Genomic DNA, 14210 nt, shown 5'->3' with positions numbered 1-14210 from the left:
TCCTATTCAAGAAACTGCACCGGCTCAACCCACTAACCAGTCCACAGCTCACCTTCCGGACCCGTTTTTGGGAGATCAGTATGCAGATGAGAATCATCCCTTTTCTCAGATTCTAAAATCTTCACATGTTGATGACAATATTGACAACCTTTGAAAAATGTGTGTTGTGTCTTTAGTCAGAGGCTATAAAAATTACAAATAAATAAAAAAAGATGGGTAATATTAAAACTCCAGATAATCAGTGCCTGAAAGCTCATTAATCGCATTTTAGTCGTTTCCTTTTAACAGGAGGACAAAACAAAAGTCAATTAGTCCACCGATTCCTGATTCTCCAAGAAATAGGGCATCCTTCTTTCTACACTTTGTTTTAATAATGAAAAAAACCTTTACTCTCAATTGAAGATCATAAAAATTAGGGCTGCAACTCGAGCCGGGTTTTACCCGACCCGCATCGACCCGACCCGAAAATAGCCTGGGTTGGGTTCATGTTTCATGGGTTTCGGGTCGAGCCGGGTTGAGCATTCAAAAGCCCGCATGAATCTCGGGTCGAGCCGGGTTTGAAGGGGCCCGACCCGACCCGACCCGAGTTACATAAGTTATAGTATGTACACTTTTTTCTATTGTTAGTTAAAAGTTAAAAGTGAAAACCCACGCACCCACTGTTACTGTATGTGAGTGTAATTTCTGCTTCTATGAGTTGAGTTGATTCAAGTGTTTGATTCAGCATTGTTTGATTGTAATTACAACATTGTTTAATTACAGCATTGTTTGATTCAAGTGTGATGTGAGTGTAATTACATCATTGTTTGATTCAAGTGTAATGTGAGTGTAATTTCTGCTTCTATGAGTTGAGTTGCCTTGCCAAACAAGAATTTTCCTTAAAAAATTGCGTCAACGTGAAAAAACCAGACCCGACCCGAACCGACCTGAGATTTATCATGGGTAGGGCCGGGTTTGGGAATCGTGGGTTTTCCGAAAAAAAACTCGACCCGACTCGACCCGAGATATTTCTCGGGTAGGGTTGGGTTCTCCAAAACCCGACCCGAGTTGCAGCCCTAATAAAAATTACTACTAGTTCTGATTGCCATTGAACAGAACCTTCCTTTGGCCACATTCAGAGGTGAGAATTAGAAAGAAAGTTTAGGAAAATGTTATGTATCACATTTGTTGAAGAAAACAGAGTTTCTTATATCTGAAAATCATTTACTCCCATCTGTATATCATTTCTGATTTCTTAATAAAGAGAAACAACCCACTTGCAACGGGTTAAGAATTAGCAAAAGAATTTGGCAAAATGTTTTTCTAGGGTGTAACATGCCCAAGACAACCTTACATATGCTTATTTCCTTGATCAAACGCCAAAAGACTACAAATTATGATAAAAAAAAGAAGGTTGCACCTCCAAAGCCCCAAATAACCAAAACCCATAATTTCTTATGTCTGAAAAATCATTGATTCTCAACTTTCTAATTTTTTATCTCATATGAAACCAAAGAATAGAAAAAGAAAAAGAAATCCATTTCCTCTCCACTCATTACTAATTCTTCAACAGACAGAACACACCCTTTTGAACTCTGGGATTAAGGAAAAAAATAGAACAAAAATATAGAAAAATCTTTCATATATTGACAAGTTCATGACAAGCTTTAAATTACTTATGTAGTCCACAATCAAAGGACATAAGAAAAGAAAAAAAGAAGAAGAAAAACATCATATATGTTTCAAGAATCTTGAGCATAAAACTCTACAATATCTTGCAAATTGAGCTGAAGGAAAGAAGAACAATCATTATACATCAACCAAAGCATATGCTCGAACAAAATCGAATCGACATTAATGAAAATCACCCGCTCTTCAATATTCTCATTCAATCCCTTATTCTTCTTTCTCATCATTTGGAGCAAAATCCGAAAAGGGTCTTTCTCTAGAACAAATGGATCCACCACAAAGACCCTTTTCTCCTTCCCAACCACAACCGTCACCGTGTTCTCCGAATCGAATGCAACGTCGGCGAGAGAATGGTATCGGAGCGATTTACGTCCTGTAAAGACAAAGCAATTCATTTAGGTATTTGTTAAAAACCCAAATTGGTTCGCAACGTGATTGATCTTCTTAGATGGAAGATTGGATTTAGATAGGGATCATCAATTGAAGAAATTGGGGATTTGGGTTTTGGGAGAGGAATAGAGATTTCTTATGTGTTTAGTTTGATTTGTCCTGGTTTTGGTTTAATGTTTGGGTACTTGCTATTGAATAGGCAATTTAACGGTTCTTGAAACGGCCTTATAAATAGTAAAAAACGAAATATTTTAAGTACCGTCTTTATATTTTAATATATTTTTGTTTGCTGGCAAAAGAGCCATTAGGACTGACAGGAGAAATCTTCTTGGCAGTGGAAATGAGTGCCGGCGTAGGCTAGGATCCAGAAAACAATAGGAGTTGCTTGTCTACATGTGGAGGGGATCTTGTCCTCGAGAGCATACAGAGGTTGGTATTTGGGCAGTTCTCAACCGTACATGGTGCACGTTTGACTTTCATCTGAGCCTTTCAATTGTGGGACCACCTTGAATGTGATAAAAGTTGGAAATTGTGTTGATCCTATGACACTTGGGAGTGATTTTTTGGGCCATGATCATAGGTGGGTCCTAAAAGTTTAAATGGTTGGGGTTGATAATCATGTAGCACCACATGAACGGTATAGATTGAACCAGTTCAATGATCAAATCAATGAATGTAGTTACCACCACAGGAACAGTTAGTTAGGATCGTCAGATCAATGAATCCATGTAAGGAATTCATAATACAATATCTGGATTGTGGCCCCAATCCTAACTGGACTATTTTCCAATTCCAAACTCTCCTGGGGCCACAACTTTGTAAATGTGGGACCCCCACCAATAAACATTTCTCCCCATGAATTGGCTATGGCCCTAAGATCTCATCATTGATGGTGTGGGACCCACTCAATATTATTTGTTTCAGCAGCCCTTGTAATAAATATAGAAAATTCGAAAATCCATTTAAAATTTGGCATTGGCTAGGAAATTTCGCGAAAAACCATTTTGTGGCTGACTTTTGCAGGGGAGAAAAGCCACCTTAGAAAGCCAGATGTAGTAAATGAACAAGATAAATTTTTCTGAAAAATGAGCCTTTGTGGCTCTTCTTCTCTCATGCAAAATTCATCTGTGAAAAGGATTTGCGAGAAATTGCCTAGCAATCCCCTAATATACAATAGAGAATGACGGTTGAGAGTAGTGACAGGACTGAAGTCAATGGCTCAAAAATTTATGTGTGTTTGTTTGCCTAAGTTTGTGGCAATTGATTTTAGATCACTTCTTTGTTGTTGGGGTTGTTGTTGTTAGTTGTTAGAGCTTACTGGGGAAGCTCAGATGCTTTAATTTTTTTGGGTGTTTGAAGTGCCACCACTTTTTGGCCACATCCACCCACTCTTTTATAGTTTAAGCTCTTATGTCATATTTAAAGAAAAGAGTCAATGTTAGGTTCCTTGCTAAAAATAATTTATTGGTGATGAGAACACCTTGAACGGAAGATCTAGGCCTTTTGATTCATTAAGTCTCGTTTGAGATTCTACCGATAAAAATTAAACTATTGATTTCTGCAAGGATATATTACATGCCCTTATGAGACCGCGGGGGAGGGGGGAGGGGGGGGGGGTAGTACTTAGTGTCACAGCATGATATTTCCCCTCTCACGGATAAAATCCTCCTTCCTTTAACGTTATTCGTTAAGTTTTAAAGGCAAAGGAAAACGTTACAAGGGTGAATTTATCCTCAAGCAGTGAGCCATTCTGTCAGAAACCATTAGGGGGTTGGGAGGTGGAGGATATCATTGATTCATTTCCCTAAAAAAAATCTTAGGATTTTGGTCATCCCCATTGATTCTGATGGCAGACTCAACTACCATGTGTAAGAAGGCGGCAGAATTAAAATCCCTCGCTATAAAGTGTATAGCGATCATTTTTTACTTCTAGTGTCTATTACTAACAATGAAGAAGTCCATTTATCATTTTGTGCATTAAAATGCCTGTAATCAAGTTATGATGTAGGTAGTTGGGGCACCACTAATTAATATTTGTAGCGGCCGCATTTTTATATAAGATTTTCGAGAGCATAAATTATCAGATATTACTCACATGACACTTTCTTCTTCCAGCTCTTTGTCCTTGGCATGCCCACAATTCTGCTGCACCCTGTTCTATACATGTTCAGGCATGAAGAAAACCCAGCAACCTCCTACTATCATTGCAAGGCGGGATCCTCCTTTCCTACATTTGTACATTGGGGTTGCATTTGCACGTTGGGGTAGCTGGCCATGCCAGAGTCCATAGCTGCTATGACCACCACAAATGATTCCGCTGAACAAGAACATGTTTTATGTACCTGTATAGAAGGTTTTAAATTCCGACTGAAATCTGAAATTCTGGATTTCGGTCAACACCGAAACTGAACAAATTTCGGTCGAAATTTCGGAAATTTTATTAATTTTAGTCGAAATTTCATTGGATTTTTTTTATTTCTATCTAGAATTTCAGCTGTAATTACTGAAATTTCGGGAAAGAATTCGCCATTTCGTTAGCTTCTACCGAATTTCGACCGAAATTTCAAGATTTCGGCTGAAATTTCGGTTTCGTTGAAGACTGAAATTATAGCTGAAACCGAAATTTAAAACCTTGCCTGTATACAATATGTATATCCTTTAAACAACATTAATATTCACCTTTATGTACTTTGAACAACAAGAATGTAGAGCTATATATAGTTTGAACAATTTTTCTTAAGAAGTTACACTATTATATCTTATATAATTGGATTTTTGTATTAAGTATTAAAATGTAAGAGAGTGTAAATTATCAACATATGAACAATGCTGGTTTCTAGTCTGAGCATTACTTATTAGAGCTCCAACTATATATAAATGGAAAATGATTCGTTTGGGAGAGAGAGAGAGAGAGAGAGAGAGAGAGAGAGAGAGAGAGAGAGAGAGAGAGAGAGAGAGAGAGGTGAAGCACTTGCATATAATACATAAATATATGTTGGTGAAAATAGGGGAAATTATTGTTGGTGCAAATAGGGGGAGATATAAAATGAAAACTGCAAATATATGAACTTTAACAAAGATGGAAAAGACCAAACCGAATATAGATGATTCTCAATATATGTAGAGCTGCTGTACGTCTTCGAAAGCTTCGCTTAAGACGTTATTCCGCCCTATTCCGGTGCAAGGATCTGACGACCGAACCGTCTCCAGGAACAACAACTAAGTGTTGGTGTGCACCTACCAAACACTTTAAAGACAAAGCTTCGAGTCTCTTTAGTTAAGCAAATCGGGCTCTACACAGCCCTTTGAGGCTTCTTGTGTGGACCTTAACCTCACACCAAAATATGGGACACACCCTTGGTTGGCTTTTCCTTTCTCACACCACAACAATGGTAGAGAACCTTTCTCCTTTCTTTCTTTTCTCACACTAGAAAATCTGCACCTTTTTTCTCTATTTAGAAGCTAGCCAAGAGTCTCTTCATTATTTTGGAATCACCCTTAATGAGAGCACTTAAGGCATTCAACTAAAATGAGAAAACCAAAGAGCCACCTTAAAGCCTCAACCCTTTTATTAATATTTTAAACTTAATTTTGGATACAAAATCCAACAATCCCCCACAAGTTTCAAATCATTCACAAACTCAGAGAGCTTAAGTCATCTAGTCCTTATGCTTCATAAAGATGTCGTACAGACTTGAATCTTTACTAGACTTCTAAATAGAAGTGAAAATTTATAGTGAACTAGGTTTTGAACTAGAACTTCACAAACTATTTAGTAGTCACACAAGAACTAACTCAAGATGTGTATGCATAGTGAACCAAGTCTTGAACTATCATACCATCAATCGACACATTAAAGGCCATGTGTTTGTCCTGGTTTCTGCGAGGGCTCTAGGAATCCCATCAGCTAGATTTCATAGGAGACGGCCTATATCTCCACCCTAACATAGGTGTGTCCTTTAGTGTGTTCCTGTCAAACACCCCGTACCCAAAATACTTCGGACCCCATTAAGGCTTAAAAGCCAACCTCTTTACCATGACAGGTTTCTCTGTGGGCTCTAGCAATCTTTCAGATTACATAAGAGATAGCAAATCTCTACCCGCACATAGGTGAGCTCCTCAGAGTATACACAATACTTAGGACTCATTAAGGCACTAATGCCAACCTCAACTCAGATATATTTCTGTAGGCTCTAGCAATTCTGACTACTCAGACCACATAAGAGGTGATATGCCTCTACCCATACATAGGTGAGTCTTTTAGTGTGCTCCTGTAAGGCACCCCGTACCTGTAGTGCTTCAGACTCATTAAGGTTTAAAAACCATCCTTCACACATGACAAGTCCTTTATGCAACAAATGCAAGCAATCATGAATCAGTCCACTTGTGTTTTATTCTTTGAACCATGAATGACATAATTAGGTAGACAAGTCTTTGAACCAGAAATGACATTAAGATGGTAGATATAAACACAAATGACTATTCCCAAATGCAAATGACCATAATTCAAATGCAAATTGCCATACCTCAAATAGACATAAGTCCCATTCTGGAGGATGTCTGCAACACCAATTCCCTTTTCAGACCTTTTGTCATAGGATCAGCAAAATTATCTGATGATCGAACATCGATCACTGCAATGATTCCTCGACTTATTAGATAGATAGCTGTGCTTCAGATGAAGAGTTCTCTTTCTTCCATTGAAGAGTTTATTTTCTGCAATATTGCTAACCGCTTGATTATCACAAAAGATAGTAATTGCTGACAAATGCAATTTTCTCAACGGTAGATCTAGTAGAAGATCTTTGAGCCACTCAGCCTCATCTCCAGTAAATTTCAAAGCAAAAAACTCTGACTCCATAGAAGACTTAGCTATTATGATTTGCTTTTTGGATTTTCATGAAATCGCACCACCTCCCAAGGTAAAAACAAAGCCTCCAGTCGATCTAGACTCGTCTGGGTCTGAACACCAACTGCCATATGAGAAACCTTCTATTACTGATGGATAACCAGAGAAAAGCAAGCAATAGTTGAGAGTATCCTTCAAGTACCTCATCAGTCTCTGGACTGCATTCCAGTGTTCCTTGCTTGGATTGCTCGTAAACCTACTGAGCATCCCCACTGCAAATGCGATATCTGGCCTAGTGCAACTCATTGCATACATCAGACTACCAATAACCTTTGAGTACTCCAATTGCTTTACAGTTCTTCCAGTATTGGCATAGAGCTTATGGTTGTAGTCATATGGAACTGATAACTCGGCCAGATCAAAATATTCATATTTCTTCAGCATGCTCTCAATGTAATGAGATTGAGACTAGGACTGTCAATCGGGATGGGCAAGCTCGAAGCTTGCCCATAATTAAAATGAGAACAAGCTAAACCAAGCTTGGTCAAAAGTTGAAGCCCGAACTCTAATTTGGGCTGAGCTTGATCAAGGGTCGTCCAGCCTGTTATAGGCTCGGGCCCGATACTATATTTACTATATAATTTTTTAAGATTTTTTATGCCCTTAAAAATAAGTAGATATTAATTAAATAGGTTACTTAAACATTAATATCCTATAGGTTATAGTTTGACATTAAATAAGTTTTTGTTCTTTCTTTATTTTGCCCCTCTTCAGCCCACTTAATATGATGATCCAAACCGTTGAAGTATACAAATTGGGCCCCTCTTCAGCCCACTCCATATGAACGGTTTGGATCATCATATCCTATAGGCTATAGTTCGACCTCAGATTTATTAAATGAATAAGACAAAATCTGGCAAAAAATCAATCGGTGTAGCTTTTCTCACATGCCAAAGCCAACAAGTTTAATGGCTTTCTATGAAATTGGCTTTTCTGTGCTTAGTCTTTTCTCGTGCAGAAAATAAGAGGTGATGGGCAAGCCCTAACTCGGACCGAAGCCCGTTGTATAGACATGGGCTGAGCTTGAGCACCTCAGGCCCGCCCAAGCTCGGCCCGATTGACAGTCCTAATTGAGACAAACCAATCCCAAACTCTGTTCTCAGAACTCTGATCCCCAAGATAGTATTGGCAACTCCAAGGTCTTTCATACTAAAATATGATGAAAGAAATCCTTTCACAGAAGAAACAATCTGCATATCTGTCCTAATGATCAGCATATCATCTACATAGAGACAGATGATTACTGCCTTATCTCCATCAACCTTGCTGTATAGGCATTTATCAGAGTTACTGACACAAAATCCATCACTCCTGAGGACTTTGTCAAACTTCTCGTGCCATAGCTTTGGAGCTTGTTTTAAACCGTAGAGAGATCTAATCAACCTGCACACTTTGTTCTGTTGACTTTAAGCACTGAATCCCTCTGATTGTTGCATGTACAGTTCCTCAGTCAGATCACCATTTAGGAATGCTGTTTTTACATCCATCTGATGCACGAGATCATTCATTCTATTACTTCTTTCTGAGTGAAGCCTTTAGCCAACAATCTGGCTTTATACTTCTCTATGGAACCGTCTGCACGCTACTTCTTCTTGAAGATCCACTTGCAACCAATGGGCTAAACACCTCCAGGAAGATCTACTAGCTCCCAAGTATTATTTTGGATCAGTGAGTCCATCTCATCATTAACATCTTCTTTCCAAAGTAGAGCATCTCTAGAACTCATCGCTTCTTTGAATGTTTGTGGATCTACTTCAACACTGTATGTCATAAATTCATCCCCAAAAGACTCAGCTTTCTTGATATGTTTTGAACGAGGCTCATGAGATTCAGGAATGATGGAATCATCATTCACTTCAACTTCCTTAGACATGGTTGAATCTCCATTAATAACCTCGTGAGAAGCTGGTAGGGAGACAAGTTTCTCTGGTTTAGTAGACTCTCTTGCATGAGAGTTTTCCGGCAGATCACTAAGTGTAACATTCTTGTCCTTGATGAACTTGTCTTCAAAGAACTCATCATCTCTCGCCTCAATGATCGAGTTAGTGCCAAGATCTAGAAACCTTCGAGCATCACCGTCTTCAGGGAACCCCAAAAATATGCACATATTAGCCTTTGGTCCAATCCTTGGTCTCCTGATATCTGGTATTCTAACACATGAAAGACACCCCCACACTTTAAGAATATCCAAACTAGGTGGATAACCATACCAAAGTTCATGTGGCGTGATCTTGTCTTTGAATACGGAACCCTGTTCAGGATAAAATTGGCAGTCAAGAGAGCTTCTCCTCAACAACATGAAGGAAGTCCAGCAGTGATGAGCATCAAATTCACCATCTCAGTGAGCGTGCGATTCTTCCTTTCAGCAATTCCATTTGATTGAGGTGAGTAAGGGGCAGTGGTTTCACCACCTCTTTCATTTCTGAGCTTCTTTACAGGTCGACTCTGTTGCTTCTCAACCCTGACTCGGAATTCCACAAACTTTCCAAAAGCTTCATCTTTTGACTTCAACAAGTACACATGATAGAATCGAGTGCGATCATCGATGAAGTTGATGAAATACTTCATACCTCCTCTTGTAGTGAAGCTTCTGAAATCACACGTATCAGAGTGAATCAAATCAAGACACTCTGTACTCCTAGTAACTTTAGAAAATGGCTTTATGATAATTTTGGCTTGTGCACACACTTCACACTTTCCAGGTTTATCACCCCCACATTTGGGTAATAATCCCAAACTCTTCATTTCTGGCAACTTCCTATAGTTAACATGACCAAGTTTATTGTGCCACAACTCAGAAGAATAATCAGAACCAGTGATGTCATTAACAACAGAAGATACAATGCTCATTTTGTACATTGCATCAGTGCGGTAAGCATTTCCAAAATACACATTATTATAAGAAAGAACAGCCTTACCACCTTGAAAATCAAGACGCATACCAGCATCACATAGAAGACTGCCAGATACCAAATTCTTAGCTATGGATGGAAGATGCTTAACATTTTTCAGAGTAAGAGTCTTCCTAGACATGAGTGTCAACACAACAGTCCCAGAGCACATCAGTAGTAGAACGATCCGTCATAGCCACTTTCTCCTTTGAAGCCACATAAGAAGAAAATAGTGACTTGTTGGTGCACACATGACAAGTAGCACCAGTGTCTAGCCACCAATCAATAGAATCTGAAGTACCCTCCACATGAGAGATTACTGCCACAAAATCTAAAATCTCTTCATTTCTAGTGACAACATTAACTGACTCATTCAGTTCTTTGTCCTTTGGTGGTGCCCTACAATCCCTAGCGAAGTGGTTATACTTTCCACAATTGAAACATTGCCCTTTCTTCTTAAAATCTTTTTTTCTGCACATTAAGGTTCTTCTTGGGATTGTACTTCTTCTTTTTTCACATCATATCTTCCCTTATTATTTCCTGACTTTGCTTCTATCATGTTGGCAGTAGCCTTCTGCTTCTCAAGCAACTCAATTTGAGAACGAGTTCGGGCTTCATCTTCAATACGAATGAACCGCTTCAAATCATCAAGAGAAACTTGTTTCTTTCTTCTACGCATCTCCGTAGAGAAATATAACCAGGAAGGAGGGAGCTTGTTTATAATAGCTCCAGCAATGAAAATATTGTTGAGCTTTATCGCTTTCTGTTCAAGCTTCAATACTAATTTTTCAAGTTCTTTAACTTGGGGCAAACCTTCTTTTCCATTTTCAAATTTCATATCTAGAAACTTGTTGATAAGATGAGTCTTTGACAAATTCTCTTCATCGTTGTATTGCTGCTCCAGATTTTCTCAAACTACCTTAGCTGTTTTGTTTTGACCATAAACATCTGCAAGATGGTCCGACAGACAGTTGAGCAAATAACTTCTACAGAAGTCATTATTTCTATCCCAATCAGCCTCTTCCTTGGTATTCTCCTCTTCAAAATCGGGTTTCTCCTCTTGAATAGTGTAATATATTTTCAGAAGTTGTATTCTAAAAATCACTTTTCGACGCCAAGCGTTAAAATAAGAATCGTCAAAGTTCTCAAACTTTAGACCATCAATACCCATAGCTCTTGCAGTATCCATCTTATACGAATAACGTCTTAAGATTGTTGGTGCAAATAGGGGAAAATATTGTGGGTGCAATAGGGAAAATATAAAATGAAAACTGCAAATATATGAACTTTAAGAAAGATGGAAAAGACCAAACCGAATATAGATGATTCTCAATATATGCAGAGCTGCTGTACGTCTTCGAATGCTTCGCTTAAGACGTTAATCGGCCCTATTCCGGTGCAAGGATCTAACGACCGAACCGTCTCCAGGAACAACAACTAAATGTTGGTGTGCACCTACCAAACACTTTAAAGGCAAAGCTTCGAGTCTCTTTAGTTAAGCAAATCGGGCTCTACACAGCACTTTGAAGCTTCTTGTGTGGACCTTAATCTCACACCAAAATATGGGACACACCCTTGGTTGGCTTTTCCTTTCTCACACCACAACAATGGTAGAAAACCTTTCTCCTTTCTTTCTTTTCTCACACTAGAAAATTTGCACATTTTTTCTTTATTTAGAAGCTCGCCAAGAGTCCCTTCATTATTTCGGAATCACCCTTAATGAGAGCACTTAAGGCATTCAACTAAAATGAGAAAACCAAAGAGCCACCATTAAGGGAATACAAAGAGTCACCAAGAAAGGCTAACTCTTTTGTCTTTTGTGAATGACTCTTGGAGTACCAAGGAATATGAAAAGCCAACTTAAAGCCTCGGCCCTTTTATTAATATCTGAAACTTAATTTTGGATACAAAATCCAACGATATCTACTATAATATACCAAAACAAAGGAGGCTTAAGTTAAAATCTAGGAATTTTTGTGGTTTTATTCCTTTTCCGACATGGATAAGTCTACCTCAATGGTGGAATCGCCTCTCTCTCTCTCTCTCTCTCTCTCTCTCTCTCTCTCTCCTCTTCTCTTGCTGGCGTCGTCGGCCTTCCTTTTTTACTAGTAGCATTGAGAACAAGCAATTTGAATTGAATGTGCCCCAAGTAATTATGACTTATGAGTAAAATGTTATGCAATATACAGTGAGCTATACTAAGGAGTTACAAACCATATCTACTAATGAAAAGGACATACAAAGTATTAATACAAAGCACCAAGCACCAAACATTCCATTAAGATTACATAAGTATTAATACACTAATGCTAGTTGTGGTAAGCATTCATACATATATTACGTAACATAACATAGCAAGCACCCTTAATTATGACTGGTTTTAAATATCACCACAACTAGGTTACCAGAATTATCTTCCCTAACACCCTTCTTCATGCCCTATATAGTACATCTTTGCCTCACCTTCACCACCAATCCATGCTTCATTTGAAGAACTACTGAGGCACTAGGGCACACAATGTGGCCATCAACCACTTGAATATCAAAGTTGTAGAGCATGGCAGCAGCAACAGTCTTCATTTGAGTGAATGCTACATCCTTACCCACACAACTCCTTGGCCCTGCATGGAATGCCAAAAACTTGTAAGATGGTTCAGAGCTAAACTTCCCATCTTTGGAAATCCATCTCTCTGGCTTGAATTCTGAGCAATCTTTGCCCCACACACTCTCCATCCTTGCCATAGCATACGGCGAATACACTATCTTGGTAATGGTTTGAACCTTATCCCCGCTAGGAAGAACGCTCGGCCGTGCAACGCCTTTGATTGCAAGAGAACCCGGCGGAAAGAGCCGTAGAGCTTCACACAAGGCCGCGTGCAAATAAACCAACCCACTAAGATCCTCTGAATCAAACACCATTGGCTTCTTCTTCTTTAGGCACCCTTCATCATTTTCGGGCAAAATTGTCATCAGTTCCTCTATTATCTTGGTTTTGACATCTGGGTTTTTGGAAGCTATCCAAAAAAACCAAGTGAGAGCTGCACTGGTGGTGTCCCTCCCTGCAAACAAGTAAGCTAGCATTGTGTCTCTAAGAAACTTATCTGATATTGGAACACTCATTTCATCTCGTACTTTGTTATCTATGTAAGATGTTAATAAATCAACGTATTCCTCTTCTTCAGCCTCCCCTTTATTCCTTACTGAATTACTCAATTCTTCTCTTCTTATTGCAATACATTGGGCTACAAAGTCATCCATTGTTTCCCACGCTTCAGCATATTCCTTTTCTCTTCCAATCCTAAGCCACCTTTGCAATTTCCACCAGCTTGCCGGACAAATAAGCCTGTGTAATATCGCCTCCTTCGCTTTGTCTATGGCGTTTGCGAAGGGAACGTCTGGAAAGCTCGGGGAAACACAGCCAGGATCGATACCAAAAACCAAAATGCACGTACTATCGAATGTGAATCGTTGCATCAAGTCTTGCAAGTCGAAAACTTTGTCTCTTTGGGCCATGCTTTCTATCAAAGGAATTAGGCCATTCTCCACCTTTTCTTTGCTCTTCTTCACCACAAATTGCCGGAACCTTCGCTGAGAGAGACGAGTAATCGCCATTTTCCTGTGAATTTTCCATTGATCGTAATCCGCACTGAAGATCGAATCCCCAAAAATATCAAAAATATCTAGAAAATCAGGGCCCTTGGGGAAATTGGACACATTGGTGCATAAAATGTGGTTGATGTTAACTGGGTCACAAGTGGCTAGGAACTCCATGCGAGTGAACCATGGCCCCTTGAGCAAAAATGTTCCCCCATGCTCTCTTAGGACCACGGTGCCCCAATCAAGTAAGCGATCGATATTAAGAAAAATGGTGGGGAGCGCTCCCACGATCGGCCAATTTAATCGAGTCACGGGTTTTCGATCCAGACTTCGGATGAAGAAAAAACAAGCAATGGCTAACAAGATTTCAGGCATGCTTACTAAGATGCTTGATAAATCCATGAACCATGGCCAAGCCATTGTTGTTCTAGTTGAATCTGCAAGTCTGAGAGGATTGAAGATCGTTTATAGTTGGCTTTGAACAGTCTTATTAATGGAAAAAGTTGATACATTGCACCCATGCAGTTGCAGTGTTAAGCCTATCAGACAAATTGCGGTGGTCCCTATGGGGCTGGTTTGGCCGGTGTACGTTCTTCCGTGTAGTTAGTTACCTTTAATGTTCTATGGCAAGATAAATTCACAGGCAGATTGAAATTACTGTAGGAAAATGATATATTCGCCCCCTTTTGTTCCCTGGGCCAGCGCCTTGTAGTAAGCTTTTAACTCACAACCATGTAGTTGCCACATAAAGGAAC

General features: G+C 39.2%; 1 protein-coding gene and 1 pseudogene across 1 annotated transcript; both read right to left on the bottom strand.

Annotated features, from left to right (window-relative positions):
• Positions 1-1593: 1593 nt before the first annotated feature.
• On the bottom strand, positions 1594-2370 carry LOC143847812 (auxin-responsive protein SAUR76-like). Its single transcript, XM_077356585.1, has one exon. The coding sequence runs from the start codon at positions 2061-2063 to the stop codon at positions 1722-1724; it is 342 nt and encodes a 113-aa protein (XP_077212700.1). The 5' UTR covers positions 2064-2370; the 3' UTR covers positions 1594-1721.
• Positions 2371-12104: 9734 nt separating this feature from the next.
• On the bottom strand, positions 12105-13940 carry LOC143848656 (noroxomaritidine synthase 2 pseudogene; annotated as a pseudogene).
• Positions 13941-14210: the final 270 nt, after the last annotated feature.

Source organism: Tasmannia lanceolata, unplaced genomic scaffold, assembly GCF_043159265.1.
Source record: "Tasmannia lanceolata isolate RefF3 unplaced genomic scaffold, GAP_Taslan_0.1 ptg000016l, whole genome shotgun sequence".
NCBI lineage: Eukaryota > Viridiplantae > Streptophyta > Magnoliopsida > Canellales > Winteraceae > Tasmannia > Tasmannia lanceolata.
This window is presented reverse-complemented; position numbering and strand designations above follow the sequence as displayed.